Here is a 26,437-nt window from a genome sequence, read left to right as displayed (position 1 = left end):
AAAAAAAAAAAAAAAAAAAAAAGGCTCAGGATATGAACAAGTAAAATATAAAACCCTACTTTAGTAAGGTTATCGCTTTTGTTTCAAAGTTTTTAAATTTGGTGTATATTTAATTAAATACAACATAAAATTATTACTACTCTATTCAGCACTATTTGTAACGCGTATGACGTTACTGATTGTGCAAATTTCTCCAGTCTCCTGTTTGTGCCTCCCCCTTATTAAAGTGCTCCTTGTGTTTAAACACCACGGCGTAAGGACATAAGCGAAATTTAAGTAGGCATACAGTTCCAAGCATTCATAATCTTTGCACCAGACGGAGGCGAATGGACAGTTTCGCATTCCGGCCGTTTATCCTCGGGAAAGTGGTCCTCGTAGCCATCAGTCAAAAGACTGGAAAAACCTCTGAGCAAAAAGCCGTGAATTGAAGAGTCCCTGTACCTGAAGGGACTCGAACTCTAGTTGCCCAACCTTGAGCCTATACACTGTCTGAGCTACCCTGCCTACGTCTTCGTTCCACATATTCTCTTCAGCAACGTGTTCTCGAACACCCTGCTACGTAATGAAGCATAACAGTTTACTGGTAATTTAGCTTCGCATAAATCATCTTAAATTAACACACACACGAATCATTACAAATGCGTATAATGTTCTCACACGTTTAATTTTATAAGCACTTGAACCAGTCCTAATAAAAACTTGAGGGAGTAAAACCTTTCACTGTATTACACAGCTAATCCAACTTGTAACAGTTCTCCAGATTACTGCAACTTCTAAGACTTCCATGCTCAAATGAGACATTCCCTGACATGGTTTCGTTTTAACAAGAGAAACCTGTAACATCTGTATCGGCACATTAAAAGAATTCGTTCAGAAACAATACGAAGCAAGATCACTTACAGGAAGATATGGGAAGGACACACAAGACTGGGGCCCCGAGCGCACATTACGGGGTGGGAGTACTGACCACGGCAATACATGCCCTTTAATTTTACACATGACTGAATATCGCGTGCTCTGTGATTCTAGTTTGTACTCCGTGGGCCAATACATTGTTAAATAACTGGAGTAATCTATATTTAAATAATTACAAATTAAACTGTATGCCTCTTATTAAACAAAATACAACAGGTGACTGAAATACATTTAAAGGCAATAAATTTTAAAATGAAACCTAAGATTCAGAACCATGACTCAAAGAAAGATATTCATTTCTGTCACACATCTGTATTAGTTCTACAAAGTGGAGGAGGGAGGGCATGTCTTTGAATCTGCCTCAGTAGTAAGACTACAGGATGGTTCAAAAGACAATTAACTGGTTAGTATAATGCACGAGGCCGCGCCACAGCTCAAGCGGTCAGTCGCTGGCTTCCCACCGCGGCGGCCCGGGTTCGATCCCGGGTCTGGTCAAGTGGGATTTGTGGTGGACAAAGTGGCGCTGGGGCAGGTTCTCTCCGAGTACTTCGGTTTCCCCTGCCAATCTTCATTCCACCAATTGCTCCACAATCACACTCACCTATCATCTAGGTTCTGGTACAAGTGGCCGCAGTACAAGGGACTTAGTCCCACCCCACTAGCAATAAAAAATAATCCTAGGGAATGGATTAGTTTCTTTCAAATCTATTTCCAGCCATAAATCCCATTTATCAGTGTAAGAGTCACCAACTATAGAGAAGAGACGAGGCTGCGCGCAATGACGACAGGCGGGGGGCTAGAATGATTACGAGAGTGAGGACAAGAACAAAATGGCAGTATGAAAATGTGACCGCTCGGAATTGACCCAGATAAGAGCTGGAGTAACACAAGTTTCGTGATTTAACTATGAGGCAACACACGAAACTAAGCCATAAGAAAAACGTAAAGGCGATTTGTTCTATGCCGTTATGTATATTAATTGTTATCAGATGTGTTGACTTGCGACTGTGTAAAATACAAGACCTTCAAGGTGCTGAGGATACTGTCATTTACAAATTTAGACGCTATGGAGCAGATGTCTATTGCTACAACACAAACCACCAAGTTCCTCGATACGCACCAATCTGCAGCCTATTATTTCCTTCCTCTTTCCCCCCCCCTTGGCACTACAGCCCCAGTGGGCCTAGGCCTACCTCCACGAACTTCTCTGTTCACTTCGGTTTTTCTAAATCTTACACAGACGGTAGGACTCCTTGGGCAGGTGATCAGCTCGTCGCAAGGCCTCTACCTGTACACAAACACAGAAAAACGCACACACACACACACACACAAACTAAACATCCATGCCCTGAGTTGGATTCGAACCCACGATCCCGGTTTCCAAGCGAGCGAAGACAGTACATGCCTTAGCCCGCTCGGCTACCGTGACCGGCTTCCTTCCTCTTAGGTATAAATATTCTCCCAGTGTCCTTTTCTCAGACACCCAGAATCTGGGGTAAGGTATGGTAAGGTAGTGAGACATCGAGGCTCCCACATTTTCTAAACAATCGGATAACAGAAGAGGGTGAGATCAGTCTTATGCGCCGGCCGCCTTTCACCCCCACGAAGATCCCTGGTAATCATTTCTGTTAGTGGCTGAGTCGACCCCAGGGCCACAGTGCGGCTGGAAGGATTAGGTTAATTGAAAAAAGAAATTCAATGACATCGAGAATCGAACTAGCGACCTTCCGGCTTATAGCACAGTGCCTCAACCAACTACGCTACCGCGTGCCCCTCCCTGAATCTATGTTCTTCCCTTAATATGACTGACTACATTTCACACATCAGGTAAAACAATAGTTCTGTATAATTTTTACATTTACGAATGGCGGACATGGAGATAAATACTCTGAACTAACGAACTCTGAACGACTAATTTCATGCAAAAGTTCACCTACGCAAGAACGGGGCTCGAAGGAATATTACGGTGTTCACAGGGACTCGCCACTTGTCCCTATCCTCGGCAAGCTGAATCCAATAAACAACCTTCTACCCAATTTATTTTTATAAAAAGCATTAACCATTATGTCATCAACATTACGACCGAGCGTCTTGCTGTAGCGGTAACGCTATACGTACTCATAACCTGTATCAACCTCAGTCGCTTAGGGCAAATGCCGGAATTGTAGCTCGATTATAGCATGCTGTTTCCTTCCAAATCCTTTTCAATTCATGAGTCACCTTACTATTCGGAGATATATAGCGTAGATAGTGACAGCACTGCAAGAAACCCTCCAAAACAAAACATACATGGAAGAGTCAGTAAACAAGTCACAAATGGAAGTAAAACAGCTGTAATGGACTAACAGGTTTTATATATGTATCACTAGGTAGCAGCACAGCCCTGCTTCATGGCAGTCTAGGTAGCAGACTTGCATGCACATATTCAGAGGTTGGTTTCAGTAGTCAAATTGGCGACCGTGCTTAAGGAGTAAACTACCGAAGAGCAGGTTCCGTTGTGCGCTTTTTGTGGCCAAAGAGACTCAATGAAAAGGATATTAATAAAGAAAAGCTTTCTGTTTACGGTGGGACGTATTCGTCATGTAAAGCCCTTCACATAACTGGGTCGAGATGACTGAGATGACAACCCAAAGGCTTCTATGATGCGGATTTCGATGCACCGGTAAAGCGATTGGACGAGTGTATCAATGCTGATGGAGGATATGTCGAGAAATAGTTTTTTTTTTCCAGGTTCGAATATCACAAGTTTTACGCTTTATATCCATTCGTGGCCTATTTACTGACTCTCCCTCGTACAATATTTATGTCGTTCAAGCTATCCATCGTAGTCCGCCCTGTGTAACATTTCGAAGTTACGTCATGCTTTGTGTAGGCAAACTTACGAAATTAAACGCCTGTGTATGCATGAACTTCTCACCGGCTTATACAGGCATGTTAAACATAGGACGTAATAACACTGTGATGATGACGTAAAGGTCTTCGTCACTGACTGGCAACGACGCACCTTCGTTCCTCTAGCAGATGAACTATGCCAACGAAACTCAATTGACAATCACGCAACACAAATTTTCGTTAGTACTGCCTTACTTCAACGCATGAATGCCATGAGAGGCTGAGATAAACAAATTTTTGGTTCCACTCTCAGATTTTAATTATTTGGAACTGATTATAACTGTGAGTTTCATCACATTCACACGAAGCCCAAATCATTTGCAGCAATTTAAGGTACATCAATGCAGACATGCGCAAATCCATTCTTCAATATGGTTTCACAAAGATATGGGCAATTTTATCGAGCAAACCTTAAAAGAACCATTTTAATATTATCCTTCCACCTAAGTCTAAGTCTTCCTAGTGGTCTCTTTCCTTTTGCGTTTCCCACCAAAACCCCGTATGCACGCATATCCCAAAAGTGCTATATGCTTGCCCATTACATCCTCCTGAACTTGTTCATTCTTATATTTGGCAAGGAGTACAAGTTATGAAAAATAATAATGGATGACGAGTATGAATTACGAAGATATTTATTTAGTCTCTATCCGAGAAAAAAAACAGGCAAAGTTGTCTCTGTGTTTAATTGATCAAACACTATGCGATAAAGGCGTATGAGAGAGTGGATGTAGTGATCCACGTTTTCTTGACGTCGTCACTAGTTTGACGATAGTTTTACCCCCAGGAAAAGAACCTCTGTTACCTATTGAAAAGGAGTCTGGGTAGGTCCCAGAACTGGCCTAGGCAACGTGAAGAAAATTCTTGCCACTACTGGAATTCGAACTCCGAATCATAGGCTGTCGAGCCCGTAGCCAGTCGCTATACCGACTGAGCTATCCCGGCTCCCTATTTTATTTCAGTACCTTTATTATCTTCCCTTTCGCAAATCCAAATAACTTAATCCTGAGCACTTCCAATCAAAACCACTTCTAATGCATGTTCTTCCCGCATAGTGACACATCAAGAGTCACACTTACAAAAAGCAAATAGGAAGAATTATGGCCTGATTAACGAAATAATCTCATATGTTAAATATATGAGAGAATCCAGAATGTAGGCCACTGTATACAATACGGTACGTCCCACACCAGGAGTTTGTATGTATATTTATTTATCGACCCTGTCAGAATTTCAGCGTTGCAGCCCTACAGAGGATATCGACGGCTAATCGTGCAAAGATTGCCGGTGACGGTAGCTCGCTCGAAAGCTGGGATCGTGGTTTCGAATCCCACTCAAGGCATGGATGTTTGGTGTATGCATGAGTTTGTTCTGTGTTTGTGCTGTCCTGTGTTTAGGTAGCAGCCTTATGACGGGCTGATCACTCTTCCAAGGAGTCCTACCGTTTCTGAAAAATTATTACGGAACTGAATAAGAGGCCTGGGCCCTGAATGGGCTGGAAGAGCCATTGAAAAAAAAATCGTGCAAACACTACTAATACATAAAGGCGTATACGGGGCCTGGAAATAAAGCTCCGTGCAGTCTGTACCAATATTGGACGGGAGTGGATGGATTCCACAGCCGTTCTGAACGTGGTGGTAGGGAGACTCTCCTGCAAGTGAAGAGAATCGAACCCCGATCCTTGAACCAACTCATTTCGTACCCTGTATGCACCTATACTTCCTCTCCTCCATATAACTTCGCGGCATGGTGTTAAGCACATAGACAACTTACCATTCACTTAACCCTGTTAAGAAAACGGCAATAAGTAACCTCCACCGGAGTCCGCCATTTCAACATATTCTGAACTAACTGAAGGTAGAGTTCTATCCTCTGTGATATAACCAATGTTTCGGAGGAACCTGTCGTCCCCACCTTCAGAGTCGAAGAATAAACCAAGCACTAACTCTTCATAACCATCGCAGTGAAAATCTCACGACCTCTTTATCTACAATCGAAATTTTATATAATTCCTCAGTTCCACCTCCTTCAGCGAAATGTTCACTTTCGGAGTCATTTCACTCAAAAATTTCTTTATGCATTTCACGTTTTCTTACCCGAAGTATATATCGAGTCAATCTTAAATTTCATGTTTGAATTATCCCACCGATACAAGAACTGTACAAACCGCATACTCTCTATGCACGTATTAACATGTCTTACACTAGAATAAAGCCCGTTGAAATTTCGGGAAATTGTTAAATACAAACTTCACAAAATATACCTAAGTTAAAGAATAATAAAAACAGTTTTGTAATGGCATCTACATTAATACTAATACATTAAACCTGACAGAATAACAATATATACTTAGTGCTGCTATCTAGAGGAAATGCCTTCGTCAAATCTCAACTATAACAATAAATCTTATCTTTCCCGTTCACTTCTTTCCTTCAGTCACAACTGAACAAATTGTTGGCTGATCTGTCCTACAGATGGAAGGTAAAGCCGACAAACGTTCACAAATTTCATTAATAAGTATTATTTCGACGCTAGCACCAGACGCCAATTTTTTCTCGCGTACAATTTTATTTTCTTCCCTTTTATTAGTAGGCAGCCACATATTATTAATCAGAATTATCTCAAATGTAACAAATGGAGCGAAACCTTCGAAATAAACAATTTCTATCTTTAGTTACAGCTTTTGACGAAAACAGTGGCAGGGCGGTCTAAGCCTTAGGCCGCGCTGCCAATGTGATCGGCCTAAAGCATGAACCGTCTTTGCCCGCTCGAACACTGGGATCGAGGGTTCGAATCCCACTCGAGGTATGGATGTCTGTATACGTTTATTCTGTGCGAAATAAATCTCTCTGTTCATAGTAATTCGAATGGTAACACGTCACTCACATCCACAACCGAGAAAGCGAGCAGGAGCCCGGTCCTGGTCAGCGAAGTAACCCGCCTCCTTCATAACCCGTCTATATACATAGTCTAACCGATTCCTCACTCAACACCCTTCGACCCTGATGATGGAGGCATCTTATTCCTCCTAAAATTTGGTATCCATCTATAAGATATGAAGTCAAATCTAACAAGGTCATAATCCGAACAATCACCACCATGAAAACCTCAAAACCAGCAGCAGATCTGACTTTTATCAAGATTACTGACACATATTTTGTATTAATGATGTGTTCTCTAGTGAAACCTAAGTGCATTCCTGCCGATCACAGTGGCCCTGCGGTCTAAGGCATAAACAATCTTCGCTCGCTCGAACGCTGGGATCGTGGGTAAGAATCCCAGTTGAGGCATGGATGTCTGTGTGCGATTATTCTGTTTGTGCTGTCCTGTGTCAAGTAGCGGCCTTGCGACGGGCTGATTCCCCATCCAAGGAGCCCTGCCGATTGTGTAGAAGACCAAGAAACTGAAAAAGTGGCCAAGGCCCAACAAAGAGCTGCAGAACCATATACAGAAGTGCATTCCACATGATCGCAATAAACGAGCCTATCATCACCTACTTTTTTTTTTCTTTTTCGGCCTTAGATTCATACCTGAACTCATGTGGATTTTCTAGCGACACTGGCTTACTGACAAATTTATCTTACTTTTTGGAATAACAACTTATCCGTCCTTGACGGAAACGAGTGGAAAGGAGGATATTGGAGAGAGGAGGGGAGGTGTAGTGTTTCTAGATAAGATGTGCAAGTATCAACTGGCGATAGCTGCTGCATGCCACACTTGCTAACTCAGCTGTACACCATCAATTGCAGTCAACGGCTTGCATGTTCGGTCATCCATCACGCAGACCGCTCAAGACAATAACAACTCTCTCGAACATTATTAGGGTGATCGATCCTAAGAGACTGACATTGGTGGGAAATTTACTACGCACGGGGAAATAAAACATGCATACACAATTTTAGTCCGTAACCCTTAACGTAAGATACTGTTTGTATGGCCCAGGTGTAGATGGAAGGATAATATTATAGTGGACACCAGAGAAATTGTGAGGGTGCGGACTGGATTCATCTGGCTCAGGACGGGGACCAGTTGCGGTTTCTTGTGAAAACGACATTAAATCCTCGGGGAGTAGAATTAACTGACTAGGTGAACGACTGTTAGCTTCTCAAAAAATACTCTGCTCTTTCGATGATGATGATGATGATGATTAATGCCAAGCATAGTAGCGACGTGGTCCAAAGCGCGTGCAGTCTTCGACCTCTCGGCCATTGCAAATATTGCAAACCCGCAATATGGTTCACTGATGTATTGGGTTTTTGGACTTTACCCAGCGTCCTGGTTTTTAAGATAACTAATAAAAACCAGGACGATGGATAAAGTCCAAAAACCCAATATATCAGTGTGTTATACACCATCGTCAGAATCCTATAGTAACTACGCAATATGGTTGTATGTCCGCCCTTTTCTGTGTTTCTACTGCCTTCTGCAACTGGGGGCCTTGCGAAAGACCGATCCCCTATCCAAGGCATCCTATCTAAAACATTCGCAGTTTCAGAAGTTACTTCTTAACTGTAACTGCTCAGAGGACCCAATCCGTAAACATGAATGGCGACAACGGCAATAATAAATTCAGGTGTCAGCCCATCTGATCGCCTGTCCAACAGAATTATGCTGCAAATCTGAAACCACGTGTAAAAATCGCCATTAGTCCTTGCCTAAAAGTCTAAGCCCCTATAAATATTCAAGGCTTCGATCAGTTCCTTGGACATTTCCTTTACTTTCATTTCATATCTACTATACGGTAAACAGAGAAACAGGAAGATAAATGTTTATTTCCGTCTGCCTGTCCGAGATAAAATGCTTAGAACTGTTGAATGTGTGTTTCACAGTTCTGCACGCCAGATTAACACAACCGACACAAAGAGAGCGCGCACAAACGCACACAAATACACGAACATCCTATAAGCTCAGGCAGACAGACGCTGTTTTCTCGCACCGGAGACTTGGGTTCAATTCCGGAGCAGTCGATGTGAGATTCCTGACGTAACAGAATCACATATGTGCTGGCCCTCTCCACTCAATCATAGCAGCGTTCCATATCTAGTCATCAAAGCCTATAGGGTGTACAATAAACCTGATTATTCATAACGCATACAGCAGTTCAGATTAAGTTCTGATGTGACACAGGCTCAAAAATAAGGAAGTTTAAATTTTGGTAAATGTCTCCTCCTCTTGGAAAATCCCCACACATTTTATAATGATTTCTCCCTACACTGTTTTATTTTTAATTTTTAAATTCAACACGCATACGTACATTTTTAATTTTAAAATCTAATGTGTATACGGTATTAAGCAGGACCGACCTAATTCAACTAACAAATTTTCACAGATTTATGCTAACATCGTACTTTTATATGAATTCCGCCAACATTTGTATATTTCTCACGTATCACCTGATGATGACCTATCTGGGCCGAAACATGTTATGAGGGGAATAATAATAGCATTTGTCTGTCTGACAGTAACCCCTCCTTATTTGTTAGCATGTTTCGCGTGAAGTTTGTCTGCAGATATGTTCCAGCTTACTAAGATTAAAATGAATTCAGACTTCTTGCTATAGGACAGTATTTCAGCGTCCTAGGGAAAATACCTCGTGGGAGGGGCCTGTAGCTCCCACTTTGGGAAACAATGTTTCAGTCTACATCTGACGTGGAAGTAATGCCTGTACGCGGAGTATAATAGGCTTAAACCTTGCGTTGGACAGGCCTATGACAGTTCAAGTGACTAACTGCCGTTCCGGGGCGGTTAAGTAAGTCTGCACTGACAGATATCCTGTATATATCTTACAGAAATGTTTTTAACTGCATTAACGTGACAACGCGTGTATGGTGTCCATAAAGTACAACTGCCCTAATCTGGAGGCTATCAGAATGCGGGCACAGCCGTGCTGAATTACTGTTTAACAAATATGGCGCCTACTCAGAAAGACCAAACTCCTCATTTCGTCGAAGAGCAGATTCCAATTCCAAAACATATAAACGGTCTTGGAACGAACAGAAATTTGTTTATGGGTCCTGACGAGACCCGAACCCAAGAACGACTACGATGGCGAGAACCAGTTTACTGGTGGAACTGGCCAGTATGAAGAATTACGTTGTAAGTTTTGAGATACAAACAAAACAAACTCCGTGTCTTTAGTCCGCAAGAGAACTGTACCGACCGAGCGACCGCCGCTTGTCGGCGAAGTTAGTGCCAACTTTGGCGATAGAGGTTGTCGGGTGGTCAGCGAAACGAATCCCCACGGCCGTTAATTTCGGTTTTCTAGGCCGGAGCCGATATTTTTTATTTAAAGTAGCTCCTCAATTATCCTCACGAGGCTGGGTGGACCCCGTTCCAGACCCACGGCTTGTTAAAAAATCTGGTGGCGCCGGGAATCCAACTCTGACCCCTAGACCACAGAGGCGGTCAATTTTAAGTTACATTCAGTCTAATTCTAAGTTAGATGTGACTCAGAATTATGAATAATGAGTTACTCTGAGAGGAGCACAAACTCAACAACCAAGATAACTGTAATGAATTCAATGAGAACGCATTGCCAGCGAATGTATTTAGCTCACCAGACATGTTAAACGAGTCAACAGTGGCTTTTCGCGTATTCTAGCTCACCAGACATGTTACAAGAGTCAATAGTCGCTTTTCGCGTATCCTAAGTGCTGACGGTGACGGTGGTGAAGTGTTAGCATCAGTACAGCCAGTACACACGGGTGAGAGGAGCGGGGAAAGCCACCATCCGCCTTATTTAGCTCACCAGACATGTTAGAAGAGTCAGTCGCTTTTCGCGTATCCTAAGTGCTGACGGTGACGGTGGTGAAGTGTTAGCATCAGTACAGCCAGTACACACGGGTGAGAGGAGCGGGGAAAGCCACCATCCGCCTTATTTAGCTCACCAGACATGTTAGAAGAGTCAGTCGCTTTTCGCGTATCCTAAGCGCTGACGGTGACGGTGGTGAAGTGTTAGCATCAGTACAGCCGGCACACACGGGTGGGAGGAGTGGGGAAAGCCACCATCCGCCTTCGTGCTCTGTTAGCGGTTATGATTCACTCGTAAACTATTTCGCCCCGCTTCAAACTGCCGAGGTTACGTTAAATCACTGATTGAAGTCGGAAATGTTCAAGAATGTTAAGGAAGCCAAATTTCGGAAGGGTGTGGTCGAGGAATATTGCAAAGTATATTAGAATTCGCCTGTATGGAGTTTGGTAAATGAATCCACGGTAATGCAACTGAGAACCGAACCGAACCGGGTACCTCCAGAACATCTACGGCCTTACTCAATCCATTTCATATAGTTTCCAAACTTGTATACCCAACGTCCCCTACGAAATACTATTTTTAACAAACTTGTCGTTCCTCTGATGGGCGACACAGCGGGGCAATCGGCCATATCCACCTCGTCGTAACAGGAAATGCAGACACGATAAGCAGCCAGTGCAGACGAAGCCATAAAGCGCATTTCCTCAGAAATGTTCAACTTCACTGGGGAGAAGGGACAGTGGAGATGGGTGGGGGAGGCGAGAAGTTCAATCCGACGTTGAACTATTACAGAATGGTACTTAATGTCAAAAAAGGGAAGTTCTCCCTGTGCTTAACTAATTAAGCATTCCGCCATGAAGACGTAAGGGGGAGTGGATGTATAGATCCACGTTTTCTTGACCTCGGCACTAGCTGGTGGTGAGTGGTGAGCTTCACGCCCCGGTCGCTTTAACTCCGGGAATACCCACTACATAGGAGGCTGGGTGAGCAACCAGGGGCGGTCTGGACGACGTGGGGAAGATTCTTGACCCTACCGGGACTGGAACAGACCCCTCGGTCGTCCAGCCCGTCTCCGGCTCGAGATATGATCAAAGGAGCTCCCAAATATGAACCACAAAACTTAACCACTCGACCGCAATGTTCAGTTTTCCATAAATTCTACTTCAGTCCCTTGCACGTTTGGCTTGTTCTGATTATCAAACAGCCATGTAGGGCCTTGTCTAAGCCAGTTAATTCACTCTAGCAATAATCTTCAAACACGCGGAACACATTGGCAAAGTCCTATTATTGTAAACACTACACACCAAACATCATAACGCTTCAACCAGAAACCACAACTAGGCCGCAAGCTTCTTAATGACGGTAAATACACGAAAGACTCCGTGGCCTGTAGTCCGCAAACGAACTATACCGACCGAGCGATCGCCGCTTGTCAGCGAAGTTAGTGCAAACTTTTGCGAATAGATGGTGTCACGTGGTCAGCGCAACAGATCCCCACGGCCGTTAATCTCGGTTTTCTAGACCGGAGCCGCCATTTCCTTAATATAGCTCATCAATTACCTCACGAGGCTGAGTGGACACCGTTCCAGACTCACTTCTCAGAAAATCTGGCAGGGCCGGGAATCGAGCCCGGAACCTCTGGATCTGTAGCCAGGAACTGTCACCACTAGACCACAGAGGCACGATAAATTTGCAATATATTGTTAATAAGAAATATACTTCTATATTGTAAAATTAACACAGAAAAAAACATTTAAGAAACTGATACCACTGTGTTATATTTATAAACACTCAAAGGAAATTAGCACGAGTATAAAAACAGCACAGCACAGCCATAATCACGGACCACACTGATGACCTACATCTGTGAATTTTATCGTAACACTCGCTGCAATAATTTACAGAACTTTATGACTCCGATTTTATTAGCCTACTTTGTTTATTTAAAAACAAATAAAATGAGGCTTATGAAATCATTCTGCTGTCTGTCTCTGTATCCGACTGTGCCTTTCCATCTGCGCATCCCCCAGAATTTAAGGGCGTATGATCACCTTGCTGTCTGTGAGCCCCTCTCCCCAATTTTTGAGGTTATGAGATAGCCTTGGTGTGTGTGTGTCCCTATCATTGCTAGACAACGGGTCGCCTGTGTCCCACAATAATTTATTCGTTTTCTACAAAATCCGTGTCGTATCAAAGTAAAGCACATAAACACAAGGAGTTCTGGGAATTGTACAGTTTCCTCCCAATATGAACGCCCCCCGAGTATGGACTCATGAAACCGAAACATGCACTAACACGGCAAACAAACCAGATATACTTAGACGCTACTGCGGTAGCGTAGTTGATTGGGGCACTATGCTATAAGCTGGATGGTTGCAGGTTCAAGAGCCGATGAGGTGTTTCTTTTTTCACTTGACATAATCCTACCACCCGCACTATGACCCTGGGGTCGACTCAGTTTCTAACAGAAATGAGTACCAGGAATCTTCCTGTGGGTAAAGGGCGGCCGGCGCGTAAGGCTGACAACCTCAACGCTGTGAGCCGACTGTCTATAAAATGTGGGATCATCGACGTCTCACAACCCTATGGGCCTTCAGGACCTGTTACACGGACAGCTTTACCTTTATTTTTTTTGCCCTAATCATATATTGGATATCTATCGAGCAACCCTGCTACTACCTACTGCCGACAGTGCGGTTGCAGAATATCATAAATACCATAATCCTAAGATGTGAATGTTCAAGTATTTATATTTCTTTCTGTGCAATTATTCCTCCTTAGTCGTGCGTTATGACACGTTGTTGCAACGGAACTACGTGCACTTGCCACGCGTGAGATCACCCTTGCCAACATGTTCCGCCCTTTACGCGGACACAGGCTCACTGTGTCCGCTGAGTACCTTATCCCATGTCCTTACAACGCTCTCCAGTCTTGGACCAGTTTCTATCAGAAAATGATGAAGTGATGGAACTGCAACAACATAATTCCCCTGCTGAGAATCATGAAGAATTTGCAACTGCTGATATGTGGAAAAAAAAATAGTTACAGGTTTACTCAAATATTTCACGAATAAGACCAATGAAGCTATGGATATCGTAACTGAGAATAACTCAAAATATGAACACATGAAGAAAGTGAACAGAGATGTTTACGATACGATACTCTGCTACAAAGACATTCGTCGGGAGAAAGAGCTTCAGGCAAGATAGTTAACAGTTCCTGGACAACGGCTTAGTAAACACGTTCTCGAAGCAAAAGACACGAATGGAGGTATAGAAGAGCTGTGTTTTCTGTGTGGTCCGTGTCGGGATATTATAAGCAAAGAACAAGGTTAGAGCTTGGTCAGCTCTGTACGGGAGACTGTGAAGAGCGGACCTGAGCAAGTGAAGCTGAAGAATCTCCAATGTTAAAATCCGTCATTAGGAAATGTCTAGAGAAAACTTAGCGTGTAGTGACTTGTAAAGTGTGGAAATCAGCAACAGTGTTATAGTTTCTTTGTAGGTACTATATGTAAGTGGTCAATAAACCCAATACACAGCACAAACCCCGTCTATATAATCACTCCTACAAGCGAAAATACAGTATACATAGTATTTCGTACAAAACTGCAAGGGAATTATTAATTAGAACTATACGCGGTCATTTTATTTTCATATTTTCCTTATTTTTAAAAAATAAAAAATACTCATGAGATCACCCTGCTGTGTTTCTGCGTATCCCTCCCTAACTCGTGAAAAACGAAAGTAGGCTTATGAGATGGCCTTACTGTGCCAGTGCATCCCCGTCTTTTCTTCTTTTTCTATGCGGTCCGTGTCGCAAAGGAACGTAGGCGTTGAACTTCTTCGCTGTATAACTGTAACACATTACGATTACAGGAACGCATCTCCGTAATTACTTCACGGAAACGAACCCGCATGACGCGATTCAATTACCGCTCTCGTTTCCAGGAACGTATTTCCAACGTTAAGCAGCGTATGACTATATCTCATAATATCTAAACTATCTTAATTTCAGATTAATTAGTGCTCATCCCAACGGATACGATCATATAATGCACATTTAATTTCCTTCACCATAAATTGTGCTATACCGGCTTTATCTCACCGGTCACAATCATCGCGAGGTCTACGAAACCAAATGTCTTCGCCCGCTCGAGAACTGGGGTCGTGGGTTCGAAGCACATTCGAGGCATGGATGTTTGCGTTTATTCTGTTTGTGTTCCATGTAGGTGGCGGCCTTGCGGAGGGACTGATACCCCCCGACGGTTCTTTCTGCTATCTATATGATTAAGAAACTGTAAAACAGTGGCCAAGGTTCATCATGGACTGTTGCTCCCACATATTATTACCAGACAGTCAGTAACTAGGTCACATATAGAAGTAAAACAGCTATAATGGACGTAATATGTTTTCTATGTCCATCACTAGGTAGCAACATAGTCCAGCTTCATGAGTTTGGTAAGTAGACGCGAATGCACATGTTCGAAGGTTGGCTGCAGTAGTCAAAATGGCGATCGTTCTTGAGAAGTAAACTACCGAAAAGCGAATTTATGTTGTGCGTTTTTTGTGGGCAAACAGATTCGATGCAAATGATATTCATAAAGAAATGTTTCCTCTTAATGTCGGGGAGCGTTTGTCGCGTAAAGATGCTCCACGTTGGTGGCAAAGTTTCGTTGATGAAGAGGTTGAAACGGAGATGCGGAAGTAGCCAAGATAACAAAGACTTTTATATGAGGGTTTTGACTCACTAGTGACGCGATGGAACAAATGTATCAATGTTGGTGGAGGATATATTGATAAATAAATGTTTTCTCCAGGTTCGAATATCACATGTTTTAAGTTTTATATCCATTTGTGACCTATTTACTGACTCTCTTTCATATTACTTCAGGTCACCTATGAGTAATTACTGCTTTTAAACTGATACAAGGGCTGTTTCACTTAAATTTTCGAGTACCGGAGACGTCAGACGAATTGCAGTTTCATGAATAAGTATGGGGGAAATAAGAAATACTCACAGAATTTTAGAAAAATCTTAACAGAAGAGACCAATTCGGAAACCCAGGGAGTGCTTGAAATAATAATATTAAAATATTTCGTGCAGAATGTGAAACTTGGTTCAACTATCTTCGTATGGAGTGAATGGCCGCTTTTCTCGATAGGGCACCGAACCTTAAGTTTCCACAGAAGTGTTCAAAACGGATTCATATTGAAGCTGTACTTGGTTGCATCATACACCCAGCTGTCCCACTGATAAGGCCACTGGGGATCACAACAATCAACCTTACAGCTGACAAGATCAAGACATACGCTAACCTTCCTTATCTGATGTCAACTTTTCTTGTGGGTCACGAACAACTAGGAGAAGCTTACAGGGGTTACCGTTTAAACTTACAGGGAAAAAGTATATAATTGGAACACACAGTTTCTAATCTTCGGTTATCTTACATAAAGACCAAATCCAAAACAGTGTTTTTGGCACACACTACCATGCCGAGCGAATAATATATAAATTTCGTGGAAACTTATCTCACCATTATTTACATACGTACCCCTAAATTAATGTAACCCCATGATACAACATGAACATTCAGAATTCCTTGAAAATGTTCACTGACTTGGTTCGTTGGAACTGCCACCATCACTGCAATCATCAGCGAGCAATTACGAAATTACGAATATTACACTTCAGCATTTTCGCTGGCTCCTATAATACTCCCAAGGGCATATGGTATCCGCGGGCAACTGTTTGGCGATCCCTGTCCGACATTAAAGGAAGGATGGACGAAAGAAATGAACCAAAAAGAATGAATGGAAGTTAAACATCAAGGAGAAGAACAAGAATTTAAAAAATCGAACGAAAATACAGAAGCGATCGAGAAAAAGACAGAAACACGAAAAAAGGAAAGAAAAAGAGAAATGACAGAAACATGAGAGAAATATGGAGAAAGAGAAAGATGACAACAGGAAATAAAATGAAGAGAAAGAAACGAGAAACAGAAAGAAGTGGAGAAGGCTGTGTGTGTCTGTACTGCTAGGATGACTTGTTCTCAGATTGATATCTGCTGTAATCAGAGGACCAGTTGCTAACGAACAACGAACCTCACTTAGTGAACCGTACGGGACACCGAAATGAAAGGCGCGGGACACCTGTCCGGCCAACCACCCACATCCGCGTTTACCGCAAATAGCACCCGGAAGGGGTGGGGGCCAGTCAGTGGCCTTACCTTTACATGGAAACGCCAGTATCCCGTTTAGAACGCCAGAGTACGTTTCACAAACGTGTGTAAGCGCGTCACTGTCTTGTCCGAATGAGGAGCTCTTTCCCGGACGAGCGGATGTTACCTTAATGCATATATCAAGTCAACTGAATTTTAGTCCAAAACTGAAAACATGAACGTCAGTACAAGTTTGTAATATATTTAACAATCATTTAAATACGTACATCCCCACACTTCTTTAGATCAGTGGTCGTCAAAATGTGGTCCGTGGAACCCCTGGCGTCCGTGAGATTATTTTTTCTTTTCCAAATGTAAGTAAGAAGGAAAAAATAGTGTGCTGAATATTTTATATCTGTTTTTCTGGAATAACAGCATAATGAATACACTGGACTCGCAATTTCGTCTGGTTATCTAAGCTAGTTTTATAGGGGTGAGTAGACCATTTTTGTCATTAAAAGACTGGGGCAACAAAACACACTGTAACTGATATTAACTGTTTTGTAAACGTTGCGCAAGCATCAAAACATGTTAAATAAATAATTTTATTTCAATCTGTTTTAAGATGATATGCAGCAGATAAGCTATATGTGGAGGTATCAGGGGTTACGTGTGTGATGTGTTATGGGGTCCTTCTCTACATAATCGGCTCGCAGTGGAGGTGAGGTCAGTTTAAGCGCCGGCCGTCCTTTACCCCAGGAATATTCATGGTACTCTTTTCTGTTAAAAGCTGAGTCGATCCCAGGCTATAGTGCGGCTGGAATGATTAGGTAAATTGAAAAAATTCACCTTATCGGGATTCGATCCCGCGACCTTCCGGCTTGTAGTATAGTGCTTCAACAAATTACGCTACCGCGTGCTCCTGGGAATACCAAGACTGTAGTGTAAATATTAAGAGGAAAAGGCTCTGTCAGAAAAGCTGTCCAGACGAATAAGTCTTGTAAATTTTCCTCGGTGTTTCAAAATGAGCAGACTTCAGTGGTCTACATGTGTACTTTATATGAATCCTTCATTTCTGACTAGACAAATGGTCTCGCAGGACTAATGCAACAAAGCATACAAATACATTTCGATGTAGCGATGTGCTGGTACAAGAGCAGAAGCACTGATATCAAAGGGAAATCCGATTATGGTGGATATTCACTGAAGCTCTGCTTTAAGTAGTTCCAAGTATTTAACATACAGTTGTGACGGTGCCACCAACCCCCAACCTCATAATTTCATGTCTTTGATCTAGCCAGAGATTTCATCCTAATAAAGGAGAATATGTTAACCCTTTCAGGCCTAAGGCATCAGGCAGAAGCCTTCCTTTGCTCTTCATTATTGCCCTATTCTTTCTCTTTCTCCTTTTACCTTTCATCTCCTCCATTATTTTGTACTCGCCTTCTTTCATTATCTTTGACTCTTCTTCTTCCTCTCCTCTTCACCCATATGTTCCTACTACATCTCTTCATCCTTCCATTTCCTTTACCTTCTTTCTTTTGAAAATCTTTAGGAGCCCAACTGTGTGCTCAAAGTCTCTCTCTGTTAACAAAACAAGTGGTGGTCCACACTGTACCAAGTAACGTAACATCTTCAGAGTAAGGTAAATTACGAGGGTCGTACTGAAAGTCATGAGCAACAATTTTTTGTAAAGTAACATGCTTTATTATTGACAAACCAAATACACCACCTCAATCTACAGACCTTTCTTTATTTTTCCACATAATCGCCACTTCTTTGTACACATTTCTCCCAGCGTTCTGGGAGTTTGAAAATTCCCCTTCTGTAAAATTCCGTTCCAGCCATCCGAAGACACTGACGCACTGCTTTCTGAATTGCCTCCCTTGTCTCAAAACGTTGTCCACGCAGCTGATCCTTCACAAATCCGAAAAGATGGTAGTCGGAGGGTGCCAGATCAGGGCTATAGGAGGAGTGTGGAAGAACTTCCCACCCCACCTTTGCAATTGCTTCCAATGTGAGGCGAGCGGCGTGAGGGCGAGCGTTGTCATGCAGGATGATGATCTTTCGTCTCGGACGTTTATCGCGCAATGCACGACGGAGCTTGTGCAGCGTCTGGACATAACGAGCAGCATTGATGGTTTGCCCAGGTTCCAGGAATTCGGCCAGAATAAACCCCTCTGCATCCTAGATGACTGTGCCCATCACCTTCGCAGCTGATGGCACTGTCTTTGCCTTCTTTTTTGATGGGGAATGCAAATAGTGCCATTCCATACTCTGCCGTTTCATTTCAGGCTAGAAATGGTGAAACCAGCTTTCGTCACCTGTCACAATACAGAGCAAAAAATCATCGCCTTCATGTCGATATCTCTGCAGCAGTTCTGAGGTGATGGCTTTTCGCTGATCTTTGTGGTCTTCGGTCAATAACCGTGGGACCCAACGAGCACAAACTTTCCTATAGCCCAAACTTTCAATCATCTCCTGTACTGCACTGTGTCCTATCCCAAGTTTTCGGGCTATTGTGTCCACAGTCACACGCCTGTCATCTTGAATGATCTCATCCACTCTTTCCTTGTTGCGTTCAGTTGAGGTTGTTCGAGGACGACCGCTCCGAGGCTCATCTTCAATGCTGGTGTTCCCATCTTTAAAATGTTTCACCCATCTTCGAACACTGCTCGCACCCATGCACACACTTCCATAAGCACGCTGAAGTCTGGTGAATTTCTGCAGCAGGGATTTCCTCTTTCACAAGAAAGTCGATGACAGCACGCTGGCGAAACGACATATCGTTGTCGGCCATTTTGTTAGGAGTGATACTGGTCATGTGATGCAAGCAATTGACGTCACAAGACACTCATGGTTAACACAACAGCTGGTTCCACCTGCCACCGTACTCTCTTTCGTCTGCTGTTCCCAGGATGCATGCAAAGAAAAGTTGCTCATGACTTTCGGTACGACCTACGTATTAAGCACTACGCCATGAAGGCGTCTGGGGGAGTGGCTGTATAGATCCACGCTTCCTTGACCTCGGCACTAGCTGATGGTGAGTAGTCAGCTTCACGCTCCGGTCGATCTACCAACGGGGAAAAGCCCCCAGTACCCTCTGAATAGGAGGTTGGGTGGAGCCCAGAGCCGGTCCGGACGACGTAGAAAAGAGAAAATTCTTGACCCTACCGGAACTCGAACTCCGACTCCTCGGCCGTCCAGCCCGCAGCCAGTCGCTTTACCGACTACGCTACTTTATGAAGGAGAACAGCGAATGGAAAGTTATACAAATATCTTAACTTAGGTACAAGACGTAGGTGGGTGCTAACTTCCCGCTCCGGCCTTTTTATCTCCACGATTTGTATGGAGGATTGGGTTCGCAAGAGCTGGTAGTATTGTGATAACTAACAAAAAAAACTACTTCCTTGTCATGTCCCTTGTCATTCAGTCTGTGGCCAGTAATTTTCATTGTGTTATTCCATGAAATACATAGTATTTTGAGAAAGGTGAATTCATTTAAACAGACCTACTGGAGGGGCAGTACGCGCTATACATAGGGAAGTGAGAAACACAAACCCCAACAGAATAGATCACTTGGAAGACAAAGTATTCACCGGAGTTTAACATCAAAATGGGCCTTACAGGAAAAAGTACTGACAGGCAGACTGGGTTGAACTGACTGAAGATACGATCGAGTAGTAGGGCCTTATAAACACTGCAATCATACTCAGTTGTTATGAAAACTTTCTATCTTCTGGAATATAACGCCGTGTAATGGCAAAGTTGTCATCGTTCTTAATTAATTAAGAACCACGCCAAGAAGATGTATGGGGGAGTGAACGTACAGCTCCATTATTCTTGACCTCGACATTAGATGGAGGTGAGTGATCAGCTCCGCACCCTTGTCGCTCTACCCCACGGGGAAAGTGCCTGAGGTACCCATTATATAGGAGGCTGGCTAGGCCCCAGAGCCAGTCTGGAAGCTGTGGAGAAGAAAAATACGTGTTTGCTCCGGCCATGAATTGAACCCTGGCCGTCCAACCCATAGCTATGTAGTCCGTTAAAAATCAACAGGCGTTTCGGAAGAAGACGCCGCCTCCATCTTCAGGGTTCATGAGTTGCCCAAGCAAGAAACCAAAATGAAGCACGCAATGAGCAGAGCATGTTGCATGCGAAAGCGTGGGATTATACAAAAACAGAAGGGACCCTGAAAGCCAAGCCGCCAGTTCTAAGGGACGGGACTAGAAATGTAACATCAGGAGCGACATGCTAGTGCTCCAAGCATAGGGACGTGGAGGTAATGCTTCATGTTTCAACAGCATTATTAAGGGGCAAAAGCCTCCGGTTCTCACTGCACAGGAGCCTCCGTTGTTCCCTGGGTCAGTGCGATCGTTATGAAGAAACCAGAATTTCCCATTCCTACTCGTACAAGGAAACTGATCCCGGGTAGTCCCGCCCACAGGCGGTCTCTCGAGTCCGAAAGCAGTGGCCAAGACATACTTCCCTACATGATGATAAGCAACACCTGTGTTTCACTTTCTTTCCATCACAATCACAGCTAGCTTGTATGTGTGTGTGTAAGGGGTGGGCTATAAAATCCGGCCCTCACACCGCGACCTTCAATAATCTGTTGTGATTCCCCTTCGGATTAACCATACACTTCGAATGAAATGTGGGACTCTATTTATTCGGTGCTCAATATGTTTGTTAATGTATTATTAATTCCACTACATGTCTCGACCACTGCTGGTCATAACTACTGAACTGTATTGCATTTCACTGTCTTAACGAAGAAACCAGCTACAGCTTTCCTAAGTTAGATAGATACTGGCCGCACCATAGCTCAAGCGGTTAGTCGCTGGCTTCCCACCGGGGAGGCCCGGGTTCGATCCCGGGTCTGGTCAAGTGGGATTTGTAGTGGACAAAGTGGCGCTGGGGCAGGTTTTATCCGAGTACTTCGATTTTCCCTGCCAATCTTCATTCCACCCACTGCTCCACAATCACCCTCACCTATCATCTGGGGCTGGTACAATAGGCCAGAAGTGGCCGCAGTACAAGGGACTTGGTCCCACCCCACTAGCAACAAAAAAAAAGTAATATCATTACCACTGTGTATATGATATCATGGAATTTCATCGTAGTTTGAGATGAGTTGGCACAGGATGCATGTTATGGTGATGTCCTACTTGGTGTCTGTGGTGTGTTCTTATGGTTTGTGTGTAAGCTATTCGTGTTCTATAACGGAATGTGAAAATAGATTATAAAATTGTGTGTGTGTGTATATATATATAATTCACGTTTTATATTTTTAATTAACACAGTCCTAAGAGAACCTGGACACACTGTGTATATCTTGGTGTCGAATGTATTTATTACTAAATTAATTCCATGACGTGTTTCGACCAGTGTTGATCAACTTCACAGAAACAATCTTCAGCACCAGGCGGAAATGCATAGCTGCGTATATACACCAGAGAAACTTACACAAACGACTCAGATTGATCACGCCATCATCACATAAAATGTCAGCAAGGGGACGGTACAGCATTCAGTGCACTGAATGCAGTCTAAGACTTGCTTATAACATGCTGTACCGTCCCCTTGCTGACATTTTATGTGATGATGGCGTGATCAATCTGAGTCGTTTGTGTAAGTTTCTCTGGTGTATATACGCAGCTATGCATTGCCGCCTGGTGTTGAAGATTGTTTCTGTGAAGTTGATCAACACTGGTCGAAACACGTCATGGAATTAATTTAATAATAAATACATTCGACACCAAGATATACACAGTGTGTCCAGGTTCTGTTAGGACTGTGTTAATTAAAAATATAAAACGTGAATTGTTTTCAAAATTTCAGACTTTTTATTCAAAATAGTCTCCTTCTGAATCAATACATAGCTGAAATCGATTGAAAAGTTTTCGAAAACAGTCACTGTAGTCCTTTTGTGGAATCGCATTTAAAACTGCGGTAGATTCCCTTTGGATGTCCTGGATGGTGTCGTGACGGTCTCCTTTCATCGCCAACTTAACTTTTGTTAACAACCAGAAATCTGGCGAATACGGAGGATGATCAAGGCCTATGATCCCTCTTCTGGCCAAAAAAATCGCGCATGATCTTCGATTTGTGGGGTGGGGCATTGTCGTGGAGGAGCGACCAGGAACCTTGCTCTCGATATTCAGGTCGAATTCGAAGAATCGAACAATGGGTTTCATAAATTTTGTATCACTTTGGGCCGACCGTAACATGTCTTTGCAGTGTCCCACTCTGGCACGCTTTTCATCGCCTAACAGCGCGTGCGGTACAAACCGCGCACAAACCTTCCGTTTGCCCAAATCCTCGGTCAAAATTTGATGCACAGTACTTTTTGGTATTCCTAAAAGCTCCTCGATGAGTCTTGCAAAAACACACCTGTGTGATGCAAGGGTTTGGGTCACTTTTTTTCACATTTTTTCAGCGCGACTTGTTCTCGGCTTTGATGCACGTGGAGCCTCTTCAATGTCCTCCCTGATGTCACGAAATACAGTATACCATCGAAAATGTTCGAGCGACTCAAACAATCACTACGGTACACACTTTTCATCATTTCGCACGCTTCTCCGGCTGTTCTGCCTAACTTCAAACAAAATTTGATGCTTGCTCTCTGTTCAACCGCCATTTTCCGACGAGGGTCAGAACAGTACTGTTATATTCAAGGTCAGGACACATGATGCAGCGATGCTTGCGCTTTGAAATTATAGACAGCCACAGATAGAATTTCAAGAATCTTAAAGTCACAACTCGCCAACAGATGGCATTTCAGGGCAAATTAAAAAAAAAAAGTACTAACGGATCCTGGACACACCGTGTATAGTTATGTTGACGGTCAAGTGAAAGTGAAATTGATGGTTTGCTGATAAGCCTATACACATAACGCAACAGGATGCAAAGAACTATGAAGACACATTCCTGCTCCTAACGAGAATCTACCGGCTTATACCAAGGCAACTCGAGGATTTAGCCAACTTGCTCCAGGCCTAAACGTGGTGGCAAAAAGAATTCTGTAACCATGCTGCGATTCGAACTCCCAGCAGTCTGGCCAACAGCCAGTCGACACTCAGGTAATGGTAACTAGTCTCTCACTCTTTTAATTTTCAAGGAGACTTTGATTATCTCTCGTGGGCCCATAAGTAGAGTCTAAATTTTCAACTTAGGCATACAAAATATTAATGTGTGTCAACATACCCTGACAGGCGGCCCGAAGAATGGCGCCCCCAGATTCTCGGCTTCACGCTCGGCTTGAGATGACATCTGCGCGCGAGCCTGTCTTTCCCGCTCCCGGAGTCGGTCGCGCTCCACGCTGCAACAGATACCGTACTCTGTATAAAGCACAATACAGCCCACACACTGCAACATATGCCGTACCTTGTATAGAGCACAATACAGCTATACAGTGCAACAGATACCGTACCCTGTATAGGGCATAATACAGCTACACAGTGCAACATATGCCGTACCTTGTATAGAGCACAATACAGCTATACAGTGCAACAGATACCGTACCCTGTATAGGGCATAATACAGCTACACAGTGCAACATATGCCGTACCTTGTATAGAGCACAATACAGCTATACAGTGCAACAGATACCGTACCCTGTATAGGGCATAATACAGCTACACAGTGCAACATAAGCCGTACCTTGTATAGAGCACAATACAGCTACACAGTGCAACAGATACCGTACACTGTATACAGCACAATACAGTTAAACATTGCAACATATATCGTACCTTGTATACAGCACAATAAAGCTACACACTGCAACATATGCCGTACCCTGCAAGCAGCACTATACAGCTACACATTGCAACAAATAGCGTACCCCGTACAGAGCACAATACAGCTACACACTGCAATAGATACCGTACACCGTATATAGAACAATACAGCTACACACTGCAACAAGTACCGTACCCCGTACAGAGCACAATACAGCTACACACTGCAACAGATGCCGTACACCGTACAGAGGGTATAGAGCACAATACAGCTACACATTGAAACAAATAGCGTACCCCGTACAGAGCACAATACAGCTACACACTGCAACAGATACCGTACCCCGTATAGAGCACAATACAGATACACATTGCAACAGATACCGTAACCTGTACATAGCACAATACAACTGCACACTGCAACAGATACCGTACACCGTATATAGAGTATAGAGCACAATACAGCTACACACTGCAACAAATACCGTACCCGTATAGAGCACAATACAGCTACACACTGCAACAGATACCGTACCCCGTATAGAGCACAATACAGATACACATTGCAACAGATACCGTAACCTGTACACAGCACACTACAACTGCACACTGCAATAAACATCACAAACCGTATGGCACAAAGAAGCTACTCGCGGCAACTGCTATCATAATCTGTACGCTCTGCTACAGATTTACATGTAGATAAAACTGGGGCATTACACGGTAACAAATATGACAAACCACACATAGTACAATGCAGATACACACTGCACAAAAATCACAACCCATAGTGGGCACAAGGAAACAAATATCACAAGCAGTATACAGTATAATGCAGCTACATACTGCAACGAATATCACAAACCCTATACACTAAATTCGACTTCACACAGCAATAAATAGCAGTAATTTTAAGGCTTATACAATATAATGCAACAGTTTGCGTACTGCGCTCTAAAGATATCACGACAGACAGACTCACATCACTGAACTAGTCGTATCTTGTCGCTCGGGAATGCATTTCATTATCAGTTCAGAATCATTAATTTGTCCCCTCTCTTTATCAAACGAGATATTTCAAGCGAAAGTCACAAAATCTACCTTCCTTTTGATGTCTGTAAGGAGAAGCTACAAAAGATCACAGATTTATATAATTATACAACTTTACCTTTGTATATGATATCCACTTCAAAATTATCAGCAGGAACTTCAAAGACAAGGACGCTGTCACTTTCAACATAAAACAGTAACATTTCAGAGCAAAATTTCAAGGCTGTTCATCACTATTCGATACTGAACACAAAAATGAGTGAAGACTTGATTATGCCGCTAAAAATATTGCCTTAATGTGCTGTATATTTGATAAACATTTAGGATATAATATTCAAGGAACCATCACTGAACAGACCTAGTAATTCCCTCGCATCAAAAGTAAGCACGTGCTGAACTCAAGAGTCACCAAATGTATCTATTACGTAATTACTTTTTTCCAACTGCATAACACGGCTAGTCGCCGGATTCTCAGAGCGGTGGCCCGGGTTAGATCGTCGGTCAGGTCATTGGGATTGTGGTACAGAAAGCGGAATTAGGGCAAGTTTTCTCCGAAAGCTTGTTTCCCCTCCCAATTCTCATACCACCAACTGCTCCATATTCATTAATCATCCTATCACCGATGATAGACAGTCTCGATACTGTCAGCGTCGTTAAATATGCAACTGCATAGTTAGAGGCCTACTGAGTGGAATGGTAAATGATAGGAGTGACGGACTGGAAGAAGGCAAGTGTGGTCTACTTCTCGCATTTGCGTTTTCCTACCACAAGAAAATAAAAATGGCCGAACCCTAACCCGAGAATCGAACCAAAGCCCTCCCAAATATCACTACACTGCAACGCTGAGTGATTTTAATGGTCTGGGAAGAGAGGTCGGGTGGCTTCTTATGACGTATTCGAACCAAATTCCATTTAATTCGGTCAAATGGT

At 43.1% G+C, this 26,437-nt stretch overlaps 1 protein-coding gene across 5 annotated transcripts in view; it reads right to left on the bottom strand.

Moving 5' to 3' along the window:
- Positions 1–26,437, bottom strand: part of LOC111863425 (AF4/FMR2 family member 4) — a 460,597-nt gene that overhangs the window by 196,311 nt on the left and 237,849 nt on the right. For all 5 annotated transcript variants that reach the window (XM_023849745.2, XM_033751058.1, XM_023849746.2 and 2 more), the window contains one exon: positions 23,922–24,036. In XM_023849745.2, coding sequence (XP_023705513.1) covers positions 23,922–24,036 — 115 coding nt within the window. The remainder of the gene's footprint in view (positions 1–23,921; positions 24,037–26,437) is intronic.

The sequence above is a fragment of the Cryptotermes secundus genome, unplaced genomic scaffold (assembly GCF_002891405.2).
Source record: "Cryptotermes secundus unplaced genomic scaffold, Csec_1.0 scaffold964, whole genome shotgun sequence".
NCBI classification, from domain to species: domain Eukaryota; kingdom Metazoa; phylum Arthropoda; class Insecta; order Blattodea; family Kalotermitidae; genus Cryptotermes; species Cryptotermes secundus.
Note: the sequence above shows the minus strand (reverse complement) of the source record. Positions and strands in the feature narration are given on the sequence as shown.